This window comes from Rhyacophila brunnea, unplaced genomic scaffold, assembly GCF_057557595.1.
Source record: "Rhyacophila brunnea isolate RB1 unplaced genomic scaffold, BYU_Rbru_1.0 scaffold_2, whole genome shotgun sequence".
Lineage (NCBI taxonomy): Eukaryota > Metazoa > Arthropoda > Insecta > Trichoptera > Rhyacophilidae > Rhyacophila > Rhyacophila brunnea.
Window position 1 is genome coordinate 1,399,312 of NW_028232859.1, and position 22,045 is coordinate 1,421,356.

General features: G+C 35.5%; 1 protein-coding gene across 2 annotated transcripts in view; it reads right to left on the reverse strand.

The window, feature by feature from the left end:
* The window catches only part of sick (sickie), a 573,525-nt gene that overhangs the window by 279,892 nt on the left and 271,588 nt on the right, over positions 1-22,045 (reverse strand). For both annotated transcript variants that reach the window (XM_085946480.1, XM_085946481.1), the window contains one exon: positions 18,619-18,762. In XM_085946480.1, the coding sequence (XP_085802606.1) occupies positions 18,619-18,762 (144 nt within the window). The remainder of the gene's footprint in view (positions 1-18,618; positions 18,763-22,045) is intronic.

Sequence of the window (22,045 nt, forward strand, 5' to 3'; positions counted from 1 at the left end):
TTTTTTGTAAATGATGTTTATTACAGACACAAAAACATGTCAATTAATTTCCCAGTTTCAAATACTTAAGTATTAAAAAATATTATTTTGGTTCTAATTTAATAGTTAATCATACAATGATAATACATTTTATTTACTAGTAGGTAGGTAACAAATATTATTGCAACGTAAATTTACAAATCATACAACAAAAATAACAGAACACACCTGATTTTTCTCAAAATTACTATCTATTAAACATTTAGTCTGACAACCAAAGATAAAGAAACAGTCTTTTTTTATATATTAACAAGCTGAAATATCCGGCTTCGTACAGGGTCGCTTCGTGGATACATTTATCTTAGATATTTAAAAAATAATAATACGTAATTATCTTTTTAATATTAAAATATCTATGTAATACAATATGAAAATAATTCTAATAGGAGTAAAGGTCAAACAAAAGAACTTTTAAATTAAAATCGAATCCAAAATATGCAAACGTTATTAATAGTATTAATATGTAGTACAAAAATTCAAAAATTCAAAATTGGATGGAACAAACAAACAACAAACTTTGTATTTTATATAATACTAATTTAGAAACCTTCGCGGGTGTGCGCACAACAACTGACAAAAGTTTCATCGCAATCGGATGAATGGTGTAGGAACGCATACGAATAGAAGAATAAGATGGTTTTTCTATTTTAGGAACCACCGCGGGCTTGCGCACAACAACTCACCAAAGTTTCATCGCAATCGGATGAATGGTATAGGAACACAAACGGGACAGACAGACAGAGTTACATTTTTATATATAAGATACAGCCTATAACCTTCGCGCAAGTGCAATCAATAAGTTGACAAAGTTTTATCGCATTCGGATGAATGGTATGGCAGCGCATAAAATACGAACAAACAAACAAATATTGTTTTTTATATATTAGATTACTTCTTTTTTTCTTTTTTACAAATAATGTTTCATGTCATGTTGTGAACGTTTTAAACTTATAATTTGTAATGTCCACATTATGTTAAAAATAAATAAATTGGAATTGAAATATAAGTAGGTATATTTGAGAAATATAGTGGTAGTTTAACGAGACTATTAATAACATTGAATGTAAAGTTTGAAGGGAAGCGGGGATCGGGGTGATAGATTTGTAAGTTAAGACGTCGCAGCCATGATATATTAGTAAGTAATTACGATTATATAAAAATATTGATGATTCATATTTTTATAAAAGTTCTTTTAAACTTGTAACACTAATGTAAGGCTCACGTTTAAAAATCAATCTTTTTGTCATGAAAAGTGAGACAGAAATACGGTAAAAAGTGGATAGAAAGTGCATTTAGGCGCTTGTATAAAATTGCACCACTATGCAAAAATAATATGTAATGTAACCTAAACAATTGTGTCTATATCTCTCACGCCGCATATATGCGCATGCGCAATAGATACTGCGTGCTACGTCATAACATGTTAGCCTATCTCTACACCGTCAATAACATTTTAACTGAATCAAAGTCCTGAAAGAAACCTCGATAGTAAATGCGAGCTATCCATAAAGGCATCTAGGAAAAAAAACTGAATCGTCGAAAATCTGCGATAATTTTATTTAATAAAACATTTTTTTGATACCTATATTTTATCGGATAGACGGCTGAAAACTAAAAATCGTCTGACGTTTTGCAAGATGGTGGTAGTGGCACAGCATGTAGGTGTGTTCATTTTTACCACGTTTTTATTAGCTCGTATTCTTGTTTGTCCGGTACAGATTTTTTCTTGTGTTTCCAGTACAAATTTTTTCTTGTTTGTCTAAGATTTTTAACTAACTTCCCGACTAGCTAGACATTTGAAACTTTTAGAATATATCAGAACACGACGACAATGCATTCTTTTAATACTTTAGGCCATCTTTAAGCAGAATGGAATTAATTTTCAGTTAATTCTGTTTTGTATGTTTCGGGAAAAATTCGTTAAAAGTAAACACTATTATTGGTTGCTAAGGGTTCCTAGCAACTAAATTATTAATATATACGTGCGCAAAATGACATTTCAGTATTCTATATTTTTATTCAGTATTTCTATCAAGTACAAAAAAAAGTATTTATTAATACATAGAATTGTCAAGTTTATATGATTCAACAGAAAATTTAAAAACGTGGAAGTATATAAAAAGTTCTTTTTATCTTGTAATTATTAGTATATTATTACAAGGTATTATGTATAATTTTATTTTATAATATGCAAAGCCTCCCGTTTAGCGGAATTATTTCCAGGTAAAACCCTGACAACTAACTAAGCGGCAAAATAAATTAATGGGATATATCATTCCAAAATAATCTTTGACCTTTATGAAATATTGGAAAAATGGAGCCACGTCGTTTTTCTAAATCTTGTGTTAGCATTTTAGTTATGACGTCAAAAATCACGGTTGATTAAATTCTGCGCAAACAATGCATTTATGGATGGTGCAGTTGGTGTACGAGAGTGGAGTCTGAAAGGAAAACTAAATTACGATGAAACATTACTATCCACATTATTATTTCTACTGTAAATATTATGTATTTTATGGAATAGTTAATTTTTTTAAAAATGGCGTAAAACAGGAAATAACACGATGCCGCCTCATTTTTTTTCTCCCGCTCCCGCTTTTTCTCTTGCTTAGATTCGAAAATATATACCCCAGCTCATAATGTTGGCCAATCACTGCTTAGCTTACAAAAAACTGTTTCGATATGCGACTAATATCAGAATAAATATTGTATTTTTTGTAGTACTTCCACGTGGTAACTAATCTCATCCTCTCATTTAACCTTCATAAAATTGTTTTTGCATATTTGCATTGCACAAAACGGATTTTTTTTACAGTTTCACCATATACGTCATATCGAAGGAAAATGATATAGATTCTGATACCGGTAGTGATATCGAAAGAAAAGTATCAAAGAATCGATACTTTAAACGTCCCTAAGCATACATAATTATTATTCAATTAATAACTTATTTAGTGCTAACAACGTGACTGGCGCGTTTGCAGTAGTTGGCCATTAGTTATTTATGTAATTAACATGATATTTAAATGTGGTAATTAAAAAATAATTACCTGGTCATCAGTGAAGGTATTAAAAGAAAAACCTTATAATCCGTATTCTGCGACTAAGTATTTACTAATTTAATTAAGAAACGCTGAGAAAAGCTAATCATTAAGGATAAAATAAATCAGTATAAATGATGATACAAGATGTATATTTGGATTGACAAAATAAAAGAAAGAATCTTTTCATAAAACTTGGCCGACCTGCTAAGCCGGACCTGCAGGCGAGAGCCCTGTCAACCCCCATTCATGTGGGGGTATGCGGATGTGTCATTAAATTCATAACGTGTCCTGTACTTTCTTATAGTAAGTACACACGCACGTTGTTGATCGATGGTTTTACGCTGATTCCAACATGTCTCAACGTGTGTACCATCTGGCTCGATGGTTTTTTGTTCGACATCGAACAAATTGCGCTATTCGAGAAAGATTGAAGGTCTGTAATTCTTGCGCGATGTAATTTGAGTGAGGGAATGAGGACGCACCGGCAAGGCTAGTGTGGCCTCGCTCTCACTCGTGGTCGAAGTTGTGGCGGTGCGACGGTGGCCTCACAGCGTCTTGTGTCTAGTTGCTCGACTGTGTGGACGCAGCGACGAGCATGCTTCCAAGTCAACATAGTGCTCGATCGAGCAAAACCGTCGAGCAAGAACGTGCGTGGGTACTAGGCACAGAACAGATAAGAAATATAATACCGATAGGCCATATTCAATACGCCGCATGGTGAAGCAGGATTTTGAATGTGTGAGTGTCCTACGAAAATGAAGCACGCATTATGCACGTGCAATGGTGTGTGTAATACACCAACATTAAATGAGCGTAAATGCATAAACCGAGAGCAGTTTTCAGTATTAGACGTAAAACGTATTATTGACACGTGTGTAAGTTTAACCCGGATTATTCCTTACTCGAGTCGGTTACCTGCTATCGCCTTACCCGTCATGTATTTCAGTTCCCATTATTTCTACGTTCCCTGGTAGGTACTAGGCTTTAAACCCAATTGGATTCCGGCAACCTGGGAAAATTGTCCACATAAGAAAGCGACATTAATTATTGGGTGTCCAAGATATGCGATGTTCATACGATCCACCTAATGAGCATTATTATAATTAATAAGAGATTAACCAATTGCATTTAGTTTTAGTTTGAAGTCATAATAAGCCGACTCCACCCGTTGTGCAATATCGAATAGCTGATAAAACCATTGTTTACGATTCCCGATTTGAGCAGGCTCATTTAACCTACTGAGCCAGCAGTCCGTTGTTCGATATCCGGTAATAATAATAAACACAACACTGTCGCTGTATCCGTATATGGGGTCGACAAACTGGCTAGGGCTTTTCAAAGGCACAAGAAACTGTATGATTTGCAACACGTGATAAGTCCTGCAAATAATTGCATTTTGATGAGTCACTTCTTGAAAATTGATATGAATGATTTACCTTTTGGCTCAGTGTTTTGACTAAGTATTTCCTTAATACCCAAGCATAATATTATTATACTTACTTATAGTTTTTTGTTATTTTAAATTGTCGTTTTTTACCATTATATTTAAAAAAAAAAAAAAAACTCGATCAATCAATATTAATGAATCTCGAATAGCTGTCTATACTGATTATATCAATTTAATGTAGTTTTATCTCGATATTTTCGCTAAGTTACAAAATAAAGCTTTAAAAAAATCTGATAGCAGCGGTGGTATGGTGCGGTGAGGTACATGTAGGAAGGCGAGGAACAAAATATTCATATCAGAAGGACTGGTTAAAGATGGACGCGCCTAGCTAACAGTTATCATTGATTTAAAAAAAATACCAGATGTGTAAACTACATTGATATAGATTCATTGTATTTCATCATTTTGTATTTATTTGTCAACTTTTTTTTTCGTATTGAACATGCACGAAGTCGCGGGCAACCACTCGCACCCCCAGACCTACACTGACGTAAGTCTGAATTTTGCTGTTTTGAGTTATGAATGCAGTTCAATTAAATTTATTTTTCTCTATCTCATGAGAACACTGGCGTATATTTAACGAGATATACCCCTAACTCGAATGTTATTTTAAATACATTGAGTCAATTGAGTCAAAGATCGAGAAGAACGCTCTGATAACTCTTAAATGAATGCCACTAGAAAGATATATTTTTTTCCAATAATTCTACAAAAAAATGGACATTGTAAAGCCATTAGACATCAATTAATCAAGTACCATAAACATGGTTCAAAAAGTTTGTTTCGGCTCTCCTGGAAAATGACTGATTTTGACGTACGTCAGTGTAGGTTTGGTGGTGCGCACTAGTAATTCATAATAATATATGAGCGGTCACTTCAACATATAAACAAAAGAAAATGAATGACACTTTCTTTCCTTGACGTTTAGGGGTCGTTGCAGAGATGATTCTCAGAGGCGTATCTATTTAATATGGTCTTTGCAATGAGCCTGAAACGTTGAAACCAGAAGGAAACAAAACATGCAGTGATAATCCGCTGCATTAAAATCCAACTTCCTTCCTGTTTTTAATTCCGTATCCGATCATTATCAATCGTCAGTTATAAATCGACTCTAAAAATTCAAACCTCCCCAAAAACATTTACCTTTACATTTATCTTCACGGCTTTTTATAATGGCTAATGAACAGAATAATTTGCTACACCTACTTGATTTTTTGCAATCATTAAGAGCTATAAAACCACATTAGATACAGACATAGTATCCAGCCAAACCTCACAGCATGTAGGTAATAAAATTCATTAGGTAAGTCATCTGGGTGAATGCAAAATTAGTATGCTTAAAATCAGTCTAGTTACAAAGTTGATAAAAAATTGAGTATCTAGTCACGACTTCGGTTCGGGTAATTAATTAACTCGAATTCCAGATCGCCGGCCATATGACATTTCAAGTTGACTTAATTATTAATGATGCAATTTTTCTTTTTTTGTGTGTTTCTACGAAGCATTTTTTTGTCTTACTAAATTCGCTATTAAAAGTTTTGAAGTCATTAAAAAATGTGCATTTTCTTTATTACATTGATAAAAAAATAATGCGATAGCATTTTTAGTGATAAACTTTATCATCATCATCCGTCAAAAATTTGGGTGTGATGAGTGGAGTCACAGCTTAATTTTCATAATGTTTTGTAAATAATGATAATAATAATAATAACGTGATATTTTTATATTACTAAACTATAAGGGCTTGCGCAGACAGAGAGCGGTCAGACGGTCTGCGTTCCGCGTTCGGAGTTCGGCGTTCTTTGTACTGTATGGACTTCATACTGTATGGGTACACAGCCGGCGGTCAGACAGCGCCGGTCAATTGGAACGCTAGCGTTCTAGAGTTCTATTCCCGGAATTACAAAGAACGCCGTACCTCCCGTCCAGTCCCGTCATAGGAATTTGAGCAGTCAAACAACATAGAGCGTAACCACACGGGGGAGTGAGTACGCAACAGCGGTGCTTTCTCACTTCCACTCGCAGTCGGAATATAGCGGTCTCGCATTATGCAGCGCCTGTGTCACTACAACGTTTGTACACAAATGGAACGCTTATTGTTGACCGCCACCTCGTCGCTATAGAATTGGTTTCCCGAATATCCATTTTTGTCGAAATCGACCTCTTAATGCAGAATGTTTTTTTGTATCTAATTGGACGAGAACTATCCCTTTCTTTAAATTACTTTGTAATGGTAATGAATACATCATTCATATGCTGTAAAAATAACAATTTAAATATCTCCATGTATTTAAATATAGGATTATGAAATTTGTTTTTCGTCTCCTGAACATTTGGTCTATTCGGGAAACCAATCCTACAGCGACGACCTGTCTGCTGTCCCTGAACGCTAGCGGTCAACGGTCGGTTGAACGCAGAACTCCGACCGCTCTCTGTCTGCGCAAGCCCTAAGTAATATTACTGTTGGTTGAGCTTTTTAAGTGGACTGTAATTATTTTAAAGGAAGATGAGGAGGTCGGATCTAGGGGTGGGGGCGATGGAATAGAATGCCAGATACTGACCTTTGTTATGATGTATGATGGCTCCGTGGTCTGGTTTCAACTTTCGCTCGCGCGATATTGTTGTTTTGGGTCACCCGGTTTGTACATTCACGCACTTTGTGACACAGTTTTATGGATTATATGTGAGGGTGTATAAACGATGATGATAGATTCTGAATGAGTCTGTATCTATTGGGCAATCACTTAAGCGACGGAAAGCTATTAGAAGCCCGCTCACGCCCGCTATCGAGATACAACTGCATGTTCTTTGTAACACCGTCTCTCATGACCCGTAATTGCTTATTGATTTTCTGGTGACAATAACACTGGGGATTGATTAGGAGGTGGGTGAGGAGATAGGGAATGGAATGGGAATACAAATGGCCCAACCAACTGTCTACTATGTGTGATTTAATAGTCCAATGTGCAAGGTACTTGGTTTTCGTTTTGGAGCTCCGGAATAAATTCTTGGTGAGGTTACAATACATGATTTTCTCAAAACCTGTGTATATCTGTTATTGTTTCACTGCTACTAATACATTACTATCATCGGGTCTCATAGTCTATTTTGGTATTAAAATGAAAGAAAATCAGTTATTCCCTACGAGTGTTCTGAGGAATCGTTGAGTTCAAATAGCTCGCGCTGTCTTTACGTGAAAATTTGAAAAAAAAATAAAGAAAGTACCTACATCTTGTCACTTTTTTTTGTAAATAAATAAATAAAGTGTTTACGGGACTTTGTGTTAAATCAATGAAGTAGTTAGATATTCGCATTATGGTTAAGGCTATACCTCAGTTGCGCGCTTCATGCGCGGATTGCGGGTCGCGGGTGTAAATGATGCATACCAAACAAAATATAATTTGTCATATAAATCCAACATGCATCCATTTAATGTTCTGTTTATTGTTCTATTATTAACAATAATAATATATTCATTGGCATGTTTTCTTTTTAAAGTAAATGGGTAACGTTTTTAGTCATCTTTACACGACTAAAGAATTAATACGCCCGTCGCCGTCACGAAACAAATTGATGTGTGCCCAGCTCGACGTTCTCTCTCAGAATGCCAGCGAGTAGTGAGCGAGTCCAAAATTTCGTCGCGCCTATAGTTGAAAATTATTTGCCGTTTCACTGATGTATCGCCTTAATATTGAACAGTTTTAGTAGGCACCTACCTAACACGAAATCAAAATATTTGCTTGTTACCAGTATAGATAAATCACTCTACAATGGCACCGTGGGTGATTCGCATGTTTACAGGTAGCATTTTTTGTTACAACGGTAACTAGCAATACAGATACAATTACAAATCGCGTTTCCGTGCCCATGGTGCCATTGTAGAATGTTTTACCTGTACCAAAACGTCACACGTAAAGTGAAAACGTTAGTATTTTTTACTCCTGTCAAAATTATTGCAGCACTCTCGACCCATGTTCTGTAAAGGTAATATGTAGGTACATACTGCAATAAATATGTTTTCACAGTTACTAGAGTGACATATTTCCATTTTACCTCTGTATAGAGAGGGTAAAGTATTTTTTCAACTTTCGATGATTTTTTCAAATTATTGAGGTTTTATCTCTAGTTTAGATCTGAATCTATTAAACCAAATAAGAAAAATTCGGATAGGTTGATCAGTTAAATGAAAAACCTGTTCCGAAAATAAGATATTCTCCGTTTTTATCTCATTATGAGAATTGAGGTCTTCATGTGCATATTCTAGTCTGCTTATAATCCCCCTTCAATTGTCATTGGACTCGACATCAATGAAGATCATGTCTCATTCATAATTTGATGATCCCGGATTCAGATGCCTTTTCTCTTTCTCTGTTACCTTTTGTGCTGCCAATCATTACAAATAACTGAAGAACTCGTCGCAGAGTCAGGTATTTATCCGTAGTTCGTCAAGAATAGATCTATTAGTACGTATAAACACCTGGCAGTCCAGATAATCCTGTGCATTCAAGTGGTTTTCAATCCACTGCTTTTTTAGTGCACGATAAAATATATGGAAAATGTCAAGCTCTGTACGATCTACGATAGGTATCTTTTTAATTTGCATAAAAATGTAGCCACATAAAATCTTATGAAACCATCACGGCACTTCATTTGTATGAGTAATATGCTATAGAAGACGAGACTCTAGGATAGTGGCGGCTCGTGGATAAGATATTTGAGGGTGCTGCGGTTGATTAAAAATAAAAATAAATGTTTATATGATTATATTTTACTATTACGAGGGTGGGTCAATAATTCCTTAGAAAAAAGCATTAAAACAGTTTTTATTTTTGTATTTTTTTTTTATTTCTCAACATAATCTCCTTGGAGCTCAATACACTTGGTTAGACGTTTCTCAATTTTTTTTAAACCGTCAGAAAAATAAGTTTTCGGAAGGTCCTCAAAATAAGCATTTGTCCGATCGATGACTTCTTCATTTGAAAAAAAACGTTGTCCACTTAGCCATTTTTTTAAGTTTGGGAAAAGGAAAAAGTCACTGGGGGCTAAATCTGGCGAATACGGTGGGTGGTCGACCAATTCGAACTTCAATTCTTCAATTTTAGCCATTGATCGTAAACATGTGTGAACACGGGCATTGTCCTGATGAAAGAGGATTTTTTTCCTGTTTAAATGAGGCCGTTTTTCTTCAATTTTGTTTTTTAGCTGGTCCAATAAAGATGCATAATAATCCCCTGTTATTGTTTTTCCTTTTTCCAAATAGTCAACGAAAATAATTCCACGTGCATCCCAAAATACAGTAGCCATAACCTTACCAGCTGATTTTACGGTTTTCGCCTTCTTTGGACATGGTTCGCCTTTCGCAATCCACTGCTTTGACTGTTCTTTCGTCTTGGGAGTATAGTGGTGTATCCATGTTTCATCTACAGTCACAAAGCGACGAAAAAATTCATCCGGATTGCGTTGCATGAGCGACAACAGGGCTTTAGAGGCCACCACCCTATTGCGTTTATTGTCGACTGTGAGCAAACGCGGCACCCATCTTGCAGAAATATTTTTCATGCCCAATTTGTCATGTAAAATAGAAATGACGCTACCTTTTGAGATCCCTGTAACTTCAATTATCTCACTCAACTTTAATCTTCGGTCACTTAACACCATATCGTGGATTTTATTGATCATTTCTGGTGTAGTCACCTCTACAGGACGTCCTGAGCGCGGTTCATCCTTTGTTGATGTACGACCACGTTTAAATTCATTTAACCAGTTATAAATAGTTGCAAGTGAAGGAGCAGATATGCCGTGAACTAAATCCAACTCATTTTTCATTTCCTTTGCTGTTAACCCTTTTATATTAAAATGTTTAATAACAGCTCTAAACTCAATTTTCTCCATTTTTGTAAACAAGCAATTTTTTTTTTTAAATGTACGAGAAACAGACAACAACCCGACCAATCTGATTGAAACTTCGCAGCATACTGAATCGGTAGTGCCGCTGCATGAAAACAAACCGCTTACAGTACTAGTCGCGCCACCTGTCGGCTTTTCTAAGGACTTATTGACCCACCCTCGTAACATCGAAATTAAATATAAATAATTAATTATATTAAAAATTAAAATAAAGAACTTTGCATAAATTGCTCGCAGAAATAAATTTTAAAAATGTTAATAATTCGTTATAGGTAGCTATATTTCCTTCCTCCCTGTGGCACGCGTGGTCACGCACGACGCAGAAACGGAGAAATACTGAAATCGGACTGTCTGACCCGCAGCTCCGATTAGGCTTCCATTCGCGAGCACCGCTGCCCGCGCCCTCCTTCGCCCACTCGAGAATATTCTATTGAAATCGGTACTGTGCAACATCAAATACTTACCGCGGTGTATGATACTATTATTGGACATTGGATGTATCGATACGCGGGCGAGCTGTTTACACGCTTAATAATATTGATATTTTCATATAATATACATAAATTTATGTATATTATAATATTACATTTGTCTCAATTTGCTTGGGGTGCTGCAATACCGCAGTGCATATGGACGAGTCGCCACTGGACTTATAACCACAATCATATTATAACAAAGAAATAATTACAACAGAAAATAGATTTATAGATCACGATTAGTAATCACTGGTGTCTTAGTGTAATATAATAATAATTCGTGTGAGCCATCTTCCACTAAATGGTGGTAATTAATCCTTCGGATCGCGGAGTATTTCTCTTGTTATAAGATTATGAGAACCCCACTGGGAGTTGAACCATATAATAATAGGCTCGATGTTTTACACAGTGGGATAAAACAATACTCCGTAAGTAGACTATTTATTCACCACTTAAGCTGCCGATGGGGAGTTGAGAGGTAGTAATAAATAATACCTACTATGATGCTATTATCCATTGGTAGGTTATTGCGAAAAAGCTTTCATTAAAATAAGCTATTAGTAATATTAATGCTATCAATTCAATAAAAAATACGACACGTTTTTCATTTATATACCACACATAATATTATATTTTTGGTATTGATTGATAATATCTAATAATCTGTGGTGTTAAATAAAACAGTGCCCGGTCACTGTTTTGTTTAACGGCCCACGGCTCATGTTCAAATACGCGCGTTAACATGATCTTACTCCGTACTTCATTTATCGTTTGTCAATATATGGCTACGGCCGTATGTTGTAGCTTAGCCACTGGGAGATGCCAATAGAAATGGCGTATTTAAAAAAATATACTACCTTATTCTTAGGTCAATAATTATTATAAAGCAAACATTGTTCGTAGAATGTTTATCACATTTGAATGGTCAAAGACATAGCTTATAATCAGCACCTATCTTTAAAATTATCTTTAAATGTGTAAATCTTGCCCTTTTTTTGAATAATAAATTGCCTTATTCTTGTCAAATTTGGGATCACAGAGATTATCAATATAATTTTTTATTGTAAATATTTCACTATAATTATAGACATAAATTTTACTAATGGTTTTATAAATGCTTTTAAAAATTAATAAATATAAAAAATCTTAACACCATTTCACATGACAATAAGACTATATTCTAAAACATTAAAGCGAGAGGTTTAAAAGAATACTATTTTATGTAATAAAAATACTTTATGCAGTCATCAAATGTTTAAAATAAATATAAAGGATAATAAGGCTTAAAAATTATATAAATAGATTATCTACAACGTTTAAGGAATGCCCAGGATCATGCTTTGAAAATAGCATAAAAGCTCCATTTTGACGTACGCTGAGCATGTCCCCCCTTAAATCGTAATCAATCCCTTTCCACTTTTTCCATACCCTATTTTTCAGTATTTTGTAGTAAGTGAAGTAAGTACTAATAATTTCGCAACAAACTGACAATGATAAGCAATATGGTCACTGAATCGAAACTACAGGATGCAAATCATCGAATTTCACTTCACTAACTAAAAAGGGTAATAATTTATCCAATACCTCATAAAAATAGAATTGGATTGACTAATCGTTGGTTTCGCATTTTTATATCCAGTTTACTATTTATGTACCTACATATTGAAGTCTTCAATTAAAAAAAAAACTTAGGTAGCTGAAGATGACGACATAATTTTATATATTGGCGTGTTTGCAAATTAGTGTATAATATAACACAATATTAATTGAATAACTTTTAAATGTAAGTTTTTTTTTAATAATTCTAAGTACCTACTATAAAACGAGTTATTTGTGTTAACGGCTGTTTCCGGATTTGAACCCATATTACAATGTTATTTTAGTATTGTTGTGAAGATAGTCCGAAATAGCTGCCAAAATAAATGCGATTAGCTGAATTGATAAGCTGGAGTGATAAGGCGTGGACTGGCATAGTTGTGGCATGTTTCTTACAAGGTCACGACAGAATAATAAGAAGGATGACATTGGTATTAGTCACTTGCTCAACCTGTTAGATTCATGGTGTGGGCCCAAACATACGTTGAAAGACAACATGCGTGTTTTCCAGATCCAGGATGACTTTAAAAGCCCGACACGTTACCATTCGGCGATGTCAGGAATCATGGCCCCCACAAGAGGGGGGTTGAGAGGGCTCTATCCTGGAGGCCCGGCGTGGCAAGTCGACCAAATAAGTGAGATAAACACACAACTCACAATAATAAAAAAAGTCGCCTGCGGTGCTATTTTCCTTTAATATTGATTATATTTTAAAATATGTGAGTGTGTAATTTTTAATTGTGTCATTACGTGATATTAACTCCATAATTCAAGCGGATGTACCTAAGTATTAAAAATACACTTCTTCTTCTTAGATGGCGCTACAGCTCAAGTCGAGCCCTGGCCTCCTCCACCGCCGTCCTCCAGCCGGAACGGTCCTCCGCACGTCTTTTCCAGTTCATGATTTTTAGCAGCTGGTTGGCATCTTTAGTAATGTTGTCACCCCATCGTGTGCGTGGCTTTCCCGCTGGCCTTTTCCCCCCTGGGTTTCCTTCGAGGATCTTCTTCGGTATCCGTGACTCATTAAAAATAATTAATTAAAAATACACTAAACACCCTTAATTTGACCGTGGACGCCATTTGGAAAACGCTACTGTAGAGCGTCACACTGCCTTTAACCTTGGCGATAGGTAGGGGGGGTGACAAAGATCCTAGCCTTGGGGCCCGGTTCAGGATGTGGGGGCCATTGCAGGAATATTTAATCTTCAAGTCTCTTACATTATTGCGAATTGGATTGGACAGCTGATGAAGTTGACAAGTATATACACGTCACTTGTTAATCAGGCCAATTGTTATGTTTAAAGTTTAAACCAAGTAAGTATATGAATAGTGGCAGACATATTAATATTATATTAAATTTTGTCTACTGGAAGTAGGAAACCCCTACACGCATTAATACAAGCATTTAAGTAAGTGCTCCACATACGACTTAATACACCAACGTCATAAATAACAGAGTCAGATATAAAAAAATGTATTATGCTCATTTGTTGGATTAAAAATTTATCAAAGATTGTTATTTCTCGAAATTCAATTTAAGGCGGTTGTTCAATAAATGACTTTCCTAGCTCCATACAGTTTTATCAAAACAAGTGATTTTTCTCCAATGTTACATAGTATTTTCAGTCAAATTAATCGATTTTCCAGCGAAGCGACATTTAGTACGACTCATTTACTGTGTGGTAGGTAGGTATATTTTAAGTACCATTGTATGGTCAGATTTTCTAGCTAATATCATTATATTAATAGTTCATCGTCAATGAAAGGTCCTACTAGCAGTCAGTAGTTACATTTTCACGATGTTGGACATTCTGCAGTCTAAAATTTTCAGGCTTTCGATTCATTGTTTCTAACTTCTCCAAACCTAACTTAACCGACATATAAAAATGGTAGGTACGACGCTTGTGATATTATGTGAATGTATTGTTCAGTGATAATTTTTAATTAATGTAAATAAATATAAATCCTTTTTTTCACTATGTCCGATCATACGCACCGTGAGTGTAAAACCAAGACATCTGCAAATTTTTCAATTTCGAGATTACATGAAAAACAACTGCAAAAGTCGTGAACTTGATAATGTAAAAGTGAAGTTACTGGAAGAACATGCAATAGAATGTAGATAGAAACCAAATATTATGGTTTTTTTAGAAACTCTATTTCTCCTAACAAAACGAAGACTTCAAACCGTAATATATCCAAAATATGTCTTTTGCAGATGCCTTGGTTTTACACTCACGGTGCGAATTAAGATCATATTATTGGTCTCCATAGAATGGATGTTGTATCAACAGATTTTTGAGGAATGGAAGGAAATGGATTGGAAGGAAAGGAATGGAATGGATTTTGAGGAAGTACGAGAAATGGATGTTAGCCACTTGCTCATTAAGTCTATACTCTGAATCCAAACACATTGAAAAATAACATGTAAATTTTCCAGACCCGTAATTCGAACCCGGGACTCTCGACATTATAGGCTGACGTGGTAACCGTCGCCGTCGATTAAATAATAGTGATTGTAAAAAATGTGTTATAAAAAAAACAGTATCATTGTTTGAAAACTCCTGCACTGTACATAGTACCTAGTGACTTATGGAATAAAACAGATTAGAGTAAATTGATAAGTAACTTCAGTGGCAGTTATACCTTCTCGTACCTATTCTTCAACGCCGCAAAACTACATTAGACCGACAAAGTATTGTCGTATGGTACTTGCGTACCGACATCTGATCTGCGACCAGATGGCGCCTAGCATTGTGTTCTTCACAATTAAAACACTATACATATTATAAGTGCCTCCATACAATATTTTAACACAGCGATTCCTCAAGCAAACGGAACATAGCTTCATTAATAAGTTTTTTTTGTAACTTGCTGAAGTAGGTACCGTACTATTTGCAAAAATCCACAATGGGAGAAGAATCTTTTGGTGGACGTCTTATTCAATGTAATTTACGTAGAGATAAATTTCCCATCTTGATTTAGAAGATGTATGTTAGTAGCAGTGGCGAAGGGTGCCCGTTGAAGAAAGGTGGACTCTGATAGGTTACTGAAAAAAAGTCCTAGGACAGTCGTATTTACGGACCATGAATTTCCGCTACAAAAAATCTACGGCTTCGTTAGTTAGCCTTTTTATCCAAAGGCCTCCAAAGTCGTACCTGCCTAACTATATAATATGTTAATGGCGGCCCCTGTGATGGATGAGTGGTAGAGTACTCGTTTCTGAAGGTGTTTCTCTCAAATCCTGTAACTGGTGAAATTCACATGCTGATTTTTAACGTCTAATTCGATCCAGAGCATAGGTCTTTGGGCCTAGTGTTATTAACTTTAATATAATCTGTTTATATACCTCTTTAACGAGGCGGCCAAAATCCACATCGGATTGTAGAACCAATGAAGAATAATTGTATACATTATAATCCGATGTAGTAATTTATCCCAGCCCAATAATTATATTTATCAGTCAAGTGAGTAGGTGTTCCCCGAAATTTTACAAGTAGTTACAAATGATTGGCCTAATTGTGTTATTGATTTATTATATTCCTTTACACTACCGAAATCAGAAATCTTCAGTTCCATTAGGTACTAATTTATTAGCGGTGTTTATTTTGTATCAATCTGGATGACTGATTCCGTAGTTACCTACTATCATAACAGAATGTTGTAAAATTCATTCTATATTGAAAATCCTTTATACTTCCTTAGTTGGAAGGCGGCTTGAGAGTGGGTCGACTGTTTGGGCCCCGCATCAGTTGAAATACGACCTTATGGCGGAGCGCGTTCAAAAGAGATGCTAAGACTCCTTTACTTGAGGTTATAAATGGATACTATCCGTGGCTTTATCCCTACACTAGTAGATGTCTATATTTGGTCACGTATTTTTTCCGACTTATACGCGGTGTAAATGAGAACTCTGGCATTCTTAGTAGTATTGACCAGTTGAGTATGTCCCTGATTACTATCTTAAAAATCGAAAGTCTCAGTTGTTTGTGGAGAACTAACCTGCTATTGGTCATTCCAATTGCGAGGACAATAGCTCTGTTCAAACCAAATCGCTTCGGACGTTGATGTATTCCATTGACGTGAGGATGAGAATTAATAGGTGGGTATTGTTTTATAAATTCATAAAATAGGGTCCACTTATCATTCGGTGTACTTCCATTTATTTACACTTTATACTATTTTTATAATACTGCATAAGTATATTTATTTGTTCTTTAAACGGTTTTAAAACAATGTCTTTGTTTTTTAAGTGTCGTACTGTGAACGTCTTAAATTTATAATTTGTAAAGTTCACTAAGATATTATGTAAAAATAAATAAATTTTAATTTTTTGAATTTTGTTTTAAGTAAATACATTTGATTTGTCTCACTGTTATAGAAGCGCGAGAATTTTAGATTGGCAGTGGGCAGTCTATTAGAGATGTGCTTTTAATAATGGAAGCGAATGATGTAAACTTAAGCGTCGTTACGTGTGACTTCCTTATATGCGAAAATAGCGATTGACAGTAATTTATGGACATACTAAAAGGTAATTCATAATAATATTAACAGATGCCCGTGTACCCAACGTACAGTAAAACCTCATATGAATACGTGTATTAATTAAGGCTCTAAGTACCAAAAAGTAGTATTGCCTGTAGTTACAAAATACTGAGTCATTGCAGAAAAAATCATGAATCAGACCTTCTGAAAAATGTGGTTTTACAGTGTGAAGCGATCACGGCAGTTTCTATAATTTGTCACATTTAAAGTGTCAACACACCATCGTCAGCCATTTTATATTGAATGCCATTAACCACTGCAGTGCTACTTACACCATTATAAATAAAACACGCCAATGGATTTACAACGTCGACAGGTTCAAATATTTTTCTGTATTTTTTTGACTTACTTGAGGCACTTAGACCATAGTTGAAGTTATTGGCGTTGGTATGTAGAACATTTTTCTATAAAAATGTCAGTTTTTATTTTTTTGGTACTTAGCGCCTTAATTAATACACGTATTCATATAATAAATACACATTACACTAACAGTATAATCTAATACTATAATATCTACTCTCTAAAATTTCTGAGAATTATTTACATGAGACTATATTATGGATGCTATCCGTAGCTTTATCCAAATGAGTTTCTCTTATACACACTGATATAGGTAATGATAATACATGTACAAGCCATGTAATCAGGCTCAAAAGTAGGCACTTACTTAATAAATTATCTTTATTTGGGTACCTCCGTTTTTTCCTGTCCCTTGAATGGAGTAAACATCGCCTAAGGGCGTGGACACACGGCATTGCAGTCGATGTGCGTCGACGCAGGTCTTATTTGATTCCAATTCCATCCCATCCCATTAGAATCACCAATTGGATAAAACAAATCCTGTTGGTGATTCTAATCGGATGCAATTGGAATCAAATAAGACCTTTCGTCGACGCACATCCACTGCAATGCCGCGTGTCTGCAGTCTAACACTAAACACTACGAGCGTAATGCAGAGTTGTCGACGTTAAGCAGCCGTTCAAAGAGAAAAACACGACACGTGTTCTTTCTCTCTTCCACTTGGGCATTCTAATAAGAATACTATATATTTTTCTCACTGAACTTAGGTCGCCGAAATTGTTAGGCGCGTATCTTAGGTACTTACGCGCCTAAGTATGGTTCTGCATCGCGCTCTACGTAGGTATAGGAGATTGGCATAATATATTCTTCATTCTTCCAAGTTCAATGTGCTAAACTAGCCTGGCATTGCTAATGATACTTGAGAGGGCAATTTAAACCAATTTGAGTAGAATATCGACAAATTCCACTTGGGTGAGCAATTTGCACACACGTTGTTTTATAAAAATGTTTATTATTATGATCTGTTACACCCATTTGGTAGTATGAACATAATATTATCATGTATGTGTGAACGTCTTAAATTAATAATTCGTAATGTCATTGACATGTAAAGAAAGAAATCCATTAATTTACAGAGCCAATACTATAGAGTAGATTTAAATAAAACTATTTACTTTAGTAGGTAGTCTGTATTCTGTGGAACATTAATTTGTATTTGCCGGTATTGTAAAAACACAAAAAAGAGTAAAGTAATTCCCCTTACCTGTCTGAGGGCCGGAACCCTCTGCCCGGTGACAGCCTCCAGGAGGTCCCGGAGGACCTCCCCATCGCCGCATTCTGCCAGCCGGCGCACGCGCCTTGCACTCCTGCCCCTCTCCAGGTAATGGTTTGCCCAGTCTGTATAGATCTAGAAGAAAGAAAAAATAACATAGATTTAGTATTTGTACGGAAAGCGCAAACTGCATCACAATTTACCCTGCATATCACAAACATTATTGCACCGCGGGTTGCAATGAATACATAATAATATGTATGATACTACAATGTGTTTTTGATACTCACTTATTAATTGTTGTAATAAAATATTGACAATCATTTTCATTATAATATGTCATAATTACTGATTACTGTCAAGAACAAACATTGTATAGGTATATTAGGTATATTGTTTTGTAACGATTTCATGTTTCTTTTAAGAGTTTTAAGACCATACTTCAGTGAGACGGCAAATCATTTTCAACTATAGGTGCGACGAAATTTCGGACTCGCTGCCAATCGGAGAGCAAAAGTAGAACTGTGAACAAGTATATTTGTTTTGTGATGGCGTCGGGGGAATTAATTATTAAATCGTGTAAAGATGACTAAAAAACGTTACCCATTTACTTGAAAAAGAAAACATGTCAATGAATATATTATTATCATTACTAATAGAAGAACAAACATAACATTAAATGGACGCATGTTGAATTTTTATGAGAAATTATATTTTGTTCTGCACGCGTCGTTTGCACAATCTTCGCGTCGCGTAGTCACGATCGTTTTAGACCGTGGCCTAGCTGAAGTATAGCCTTAATGTCTTAAGGACAACAGTGACAGTGCATAGTAGGCGGTAGCGCTTTTCCAAATTATTGTAGAACTTTGGAAGTTAATGTCTCGACTGAGTCTTGCATTTAAACTGATACGAACGCGTCACGAATATTCGAATGTCACTTCGGATATCGCTAGAGATTGGGTACGCCATTTCACGATTTGGGGAACGGCCTCCGCGGATTCTATCGTCATACCACATGGATTATTACCCTACAGCGATGCTGTAAGAGTAATCTACACGCTGCAAGGAGCGGCAGGTGGTTTTCGACAGTGACAAGTGATGCCACCTTATCGCAGCTGTATACTCGGAGAATGGAGTGTGATAAATAGGTATAGGTATCGAAGAAAATTTCAAAGCTTTCAAATTATTACAAGTATTCTTAATTATCATATTATTACTAAATGAAACAAATTAACCCGATAATAAGAAAAATATGAATAATGATGTATATGTATATTATGTAAGTATAGGTTTTACATTATAAAAGAATGAAGAGGTTGATTGAAACATTTTTAGTAGCTATGTAATTAACCACAACGGCAAAAAATATAAGGTCTAAGAAAATATGTTTTTTACCGCAATGTTTTTTGAAGTTTCAAATATTTAATATAAAAAAAAACTTTGAAACATTAACCCTTGTAAAATAACAAAAGGAAACCACTAAAAATGTCATAAAACCAGCAATTAGCAACGTGCAATAATTTGGCGGGAACATTTCGCCAAGCCCGCCATTTTGCGTCTGAACCGTGCGTAATTAGCGCCATTTCGAGCAAAATCTCGGACTAATTAAAATGGCGTCGACATTTTGGCGCGAACGCCTACTGAATACTGATTAGAGGGTATAACTTTCGGTTTTGACCCCGTGAAAGGGTGAACAGACTCGTACATAAATTATTGTGATTACTGGCTGGTGATTTATCTATCAAAATTTACACGGAAATAATAGTAGGTGCATTATGATTTATTCGGTTTAGGTTCATAATTTAATATGTAACAACTATCATTGAAAGAGATTCGCAACCGGCGTGCCGTACTATATTGGTTCGTACATTAAAATTTAATTATCCACTCAGTAGGGAATATAATATGGTTAAAAGGCTCTAGTCTCGGACTCCGAACTATTTTTATTGTTGGCAAGCAGTTGGATTCTGGACGAAAGATTTCTTAGGTCCAAGATGTCAGTGATCTGATACAATTGGCCACATACTGACTGATGCAACAATATGTTTTATATGTATATTATTATTTTATTTTTAGCACTACAACAGGCCATGAAGCCAAATGACGGTTTGGAACAGTAGTGTAGTTATAATAGCAATAGAAGTTAAACAATCACAAATACCCAGATTAAAAGTAAGATATATAAATGAGTCGTCACCGCATCGGCAATTGAATCTGGAACCCCCGGATGAATGACCAGCGCTTTACGTACTGGACGACGAGGAACGTCAAGGATTTTGTGGAATATATGTACTCATCCACCACACGTATGTTTATATAGTGTTCATTAACAAAGCATCCGATTGTAAGTACCTAAAGCTTGGAAATAGTATTTATGTATGTACTCTTCTCATCGATAAGAGGGAAATCTATTTTCACCCAGTTAAATTTACCCGTTTGTTTTGCATCGAAAACGAATTTGTGTATTTCGAGTTAGCTTTTAGATGTTGAGATATTACTTTGAAAGACTTTATGTAATACTTATTGACTATTGAGTATTACGTCGATTGTTTTCAGACAAAAATGGTACCTAAATCAAAACATTTGTTTCAACATAGATCTATATCTTAACAGACTTTTTGGGAAGATAAGTTCCTAACCATTCACTCAACAAATTGGGTTAATATAATGCGGATCAAGTACCCGCACATTTTTACTTGTGGAATTTATTACCAAAGTAAGCATAATATAATAGGTAGGTATCTACATAATTCAGTCGCTCGTGTGCTAGTAGTTATAACAGAATGACAGTCATAAACACAAAATCACATTGTCAAGAAAACAACACTTGAGAATCTCCAGTGGAGCGTCAGTCTATATCAGCGCATTAGGTATGTTCATATGTATATCCATGTTATATGCACATCGGGCATGTCCACAACAACGTATGTGGTTTAGGCCTACGATGTATTCAATTTGAATTCCTGGGAGATCTACCTTTGGGTATATTATCATCAGTTGGGAGTTCCTTAGAGTTACGTCGTTCGGTGATTGCGCTTTACCACATCGACTGGCCTCTACATTTCCTACGGCGAAATGACCCACAGACGAGCGGGAATCAGATGCTGCATTCGGTCGTTCATGTCGGTGCAGATGTTTGCCTCAAATGCTTGCCATTCACGGTGCCAGACTTCTTTTGGCCCATCGTTCCTTTGAAGTAGGTATTCTCCTGACAGGCTTTCTAGCTTTTAGTTGAAATATGGACAGAGATACATAATAAAGAATGAGCATAAATTTCATCGTGTACTAAAAATAGGGCTGTTGGATCCAAATAGAAATGATTATTACCTATTCACCCGCAGCCCTCTGATGTACAAGTGTGTACACAACAACTCCTCGTATTAATAAAATGTATGTATTTAAAATTCGTCGCCAAAAG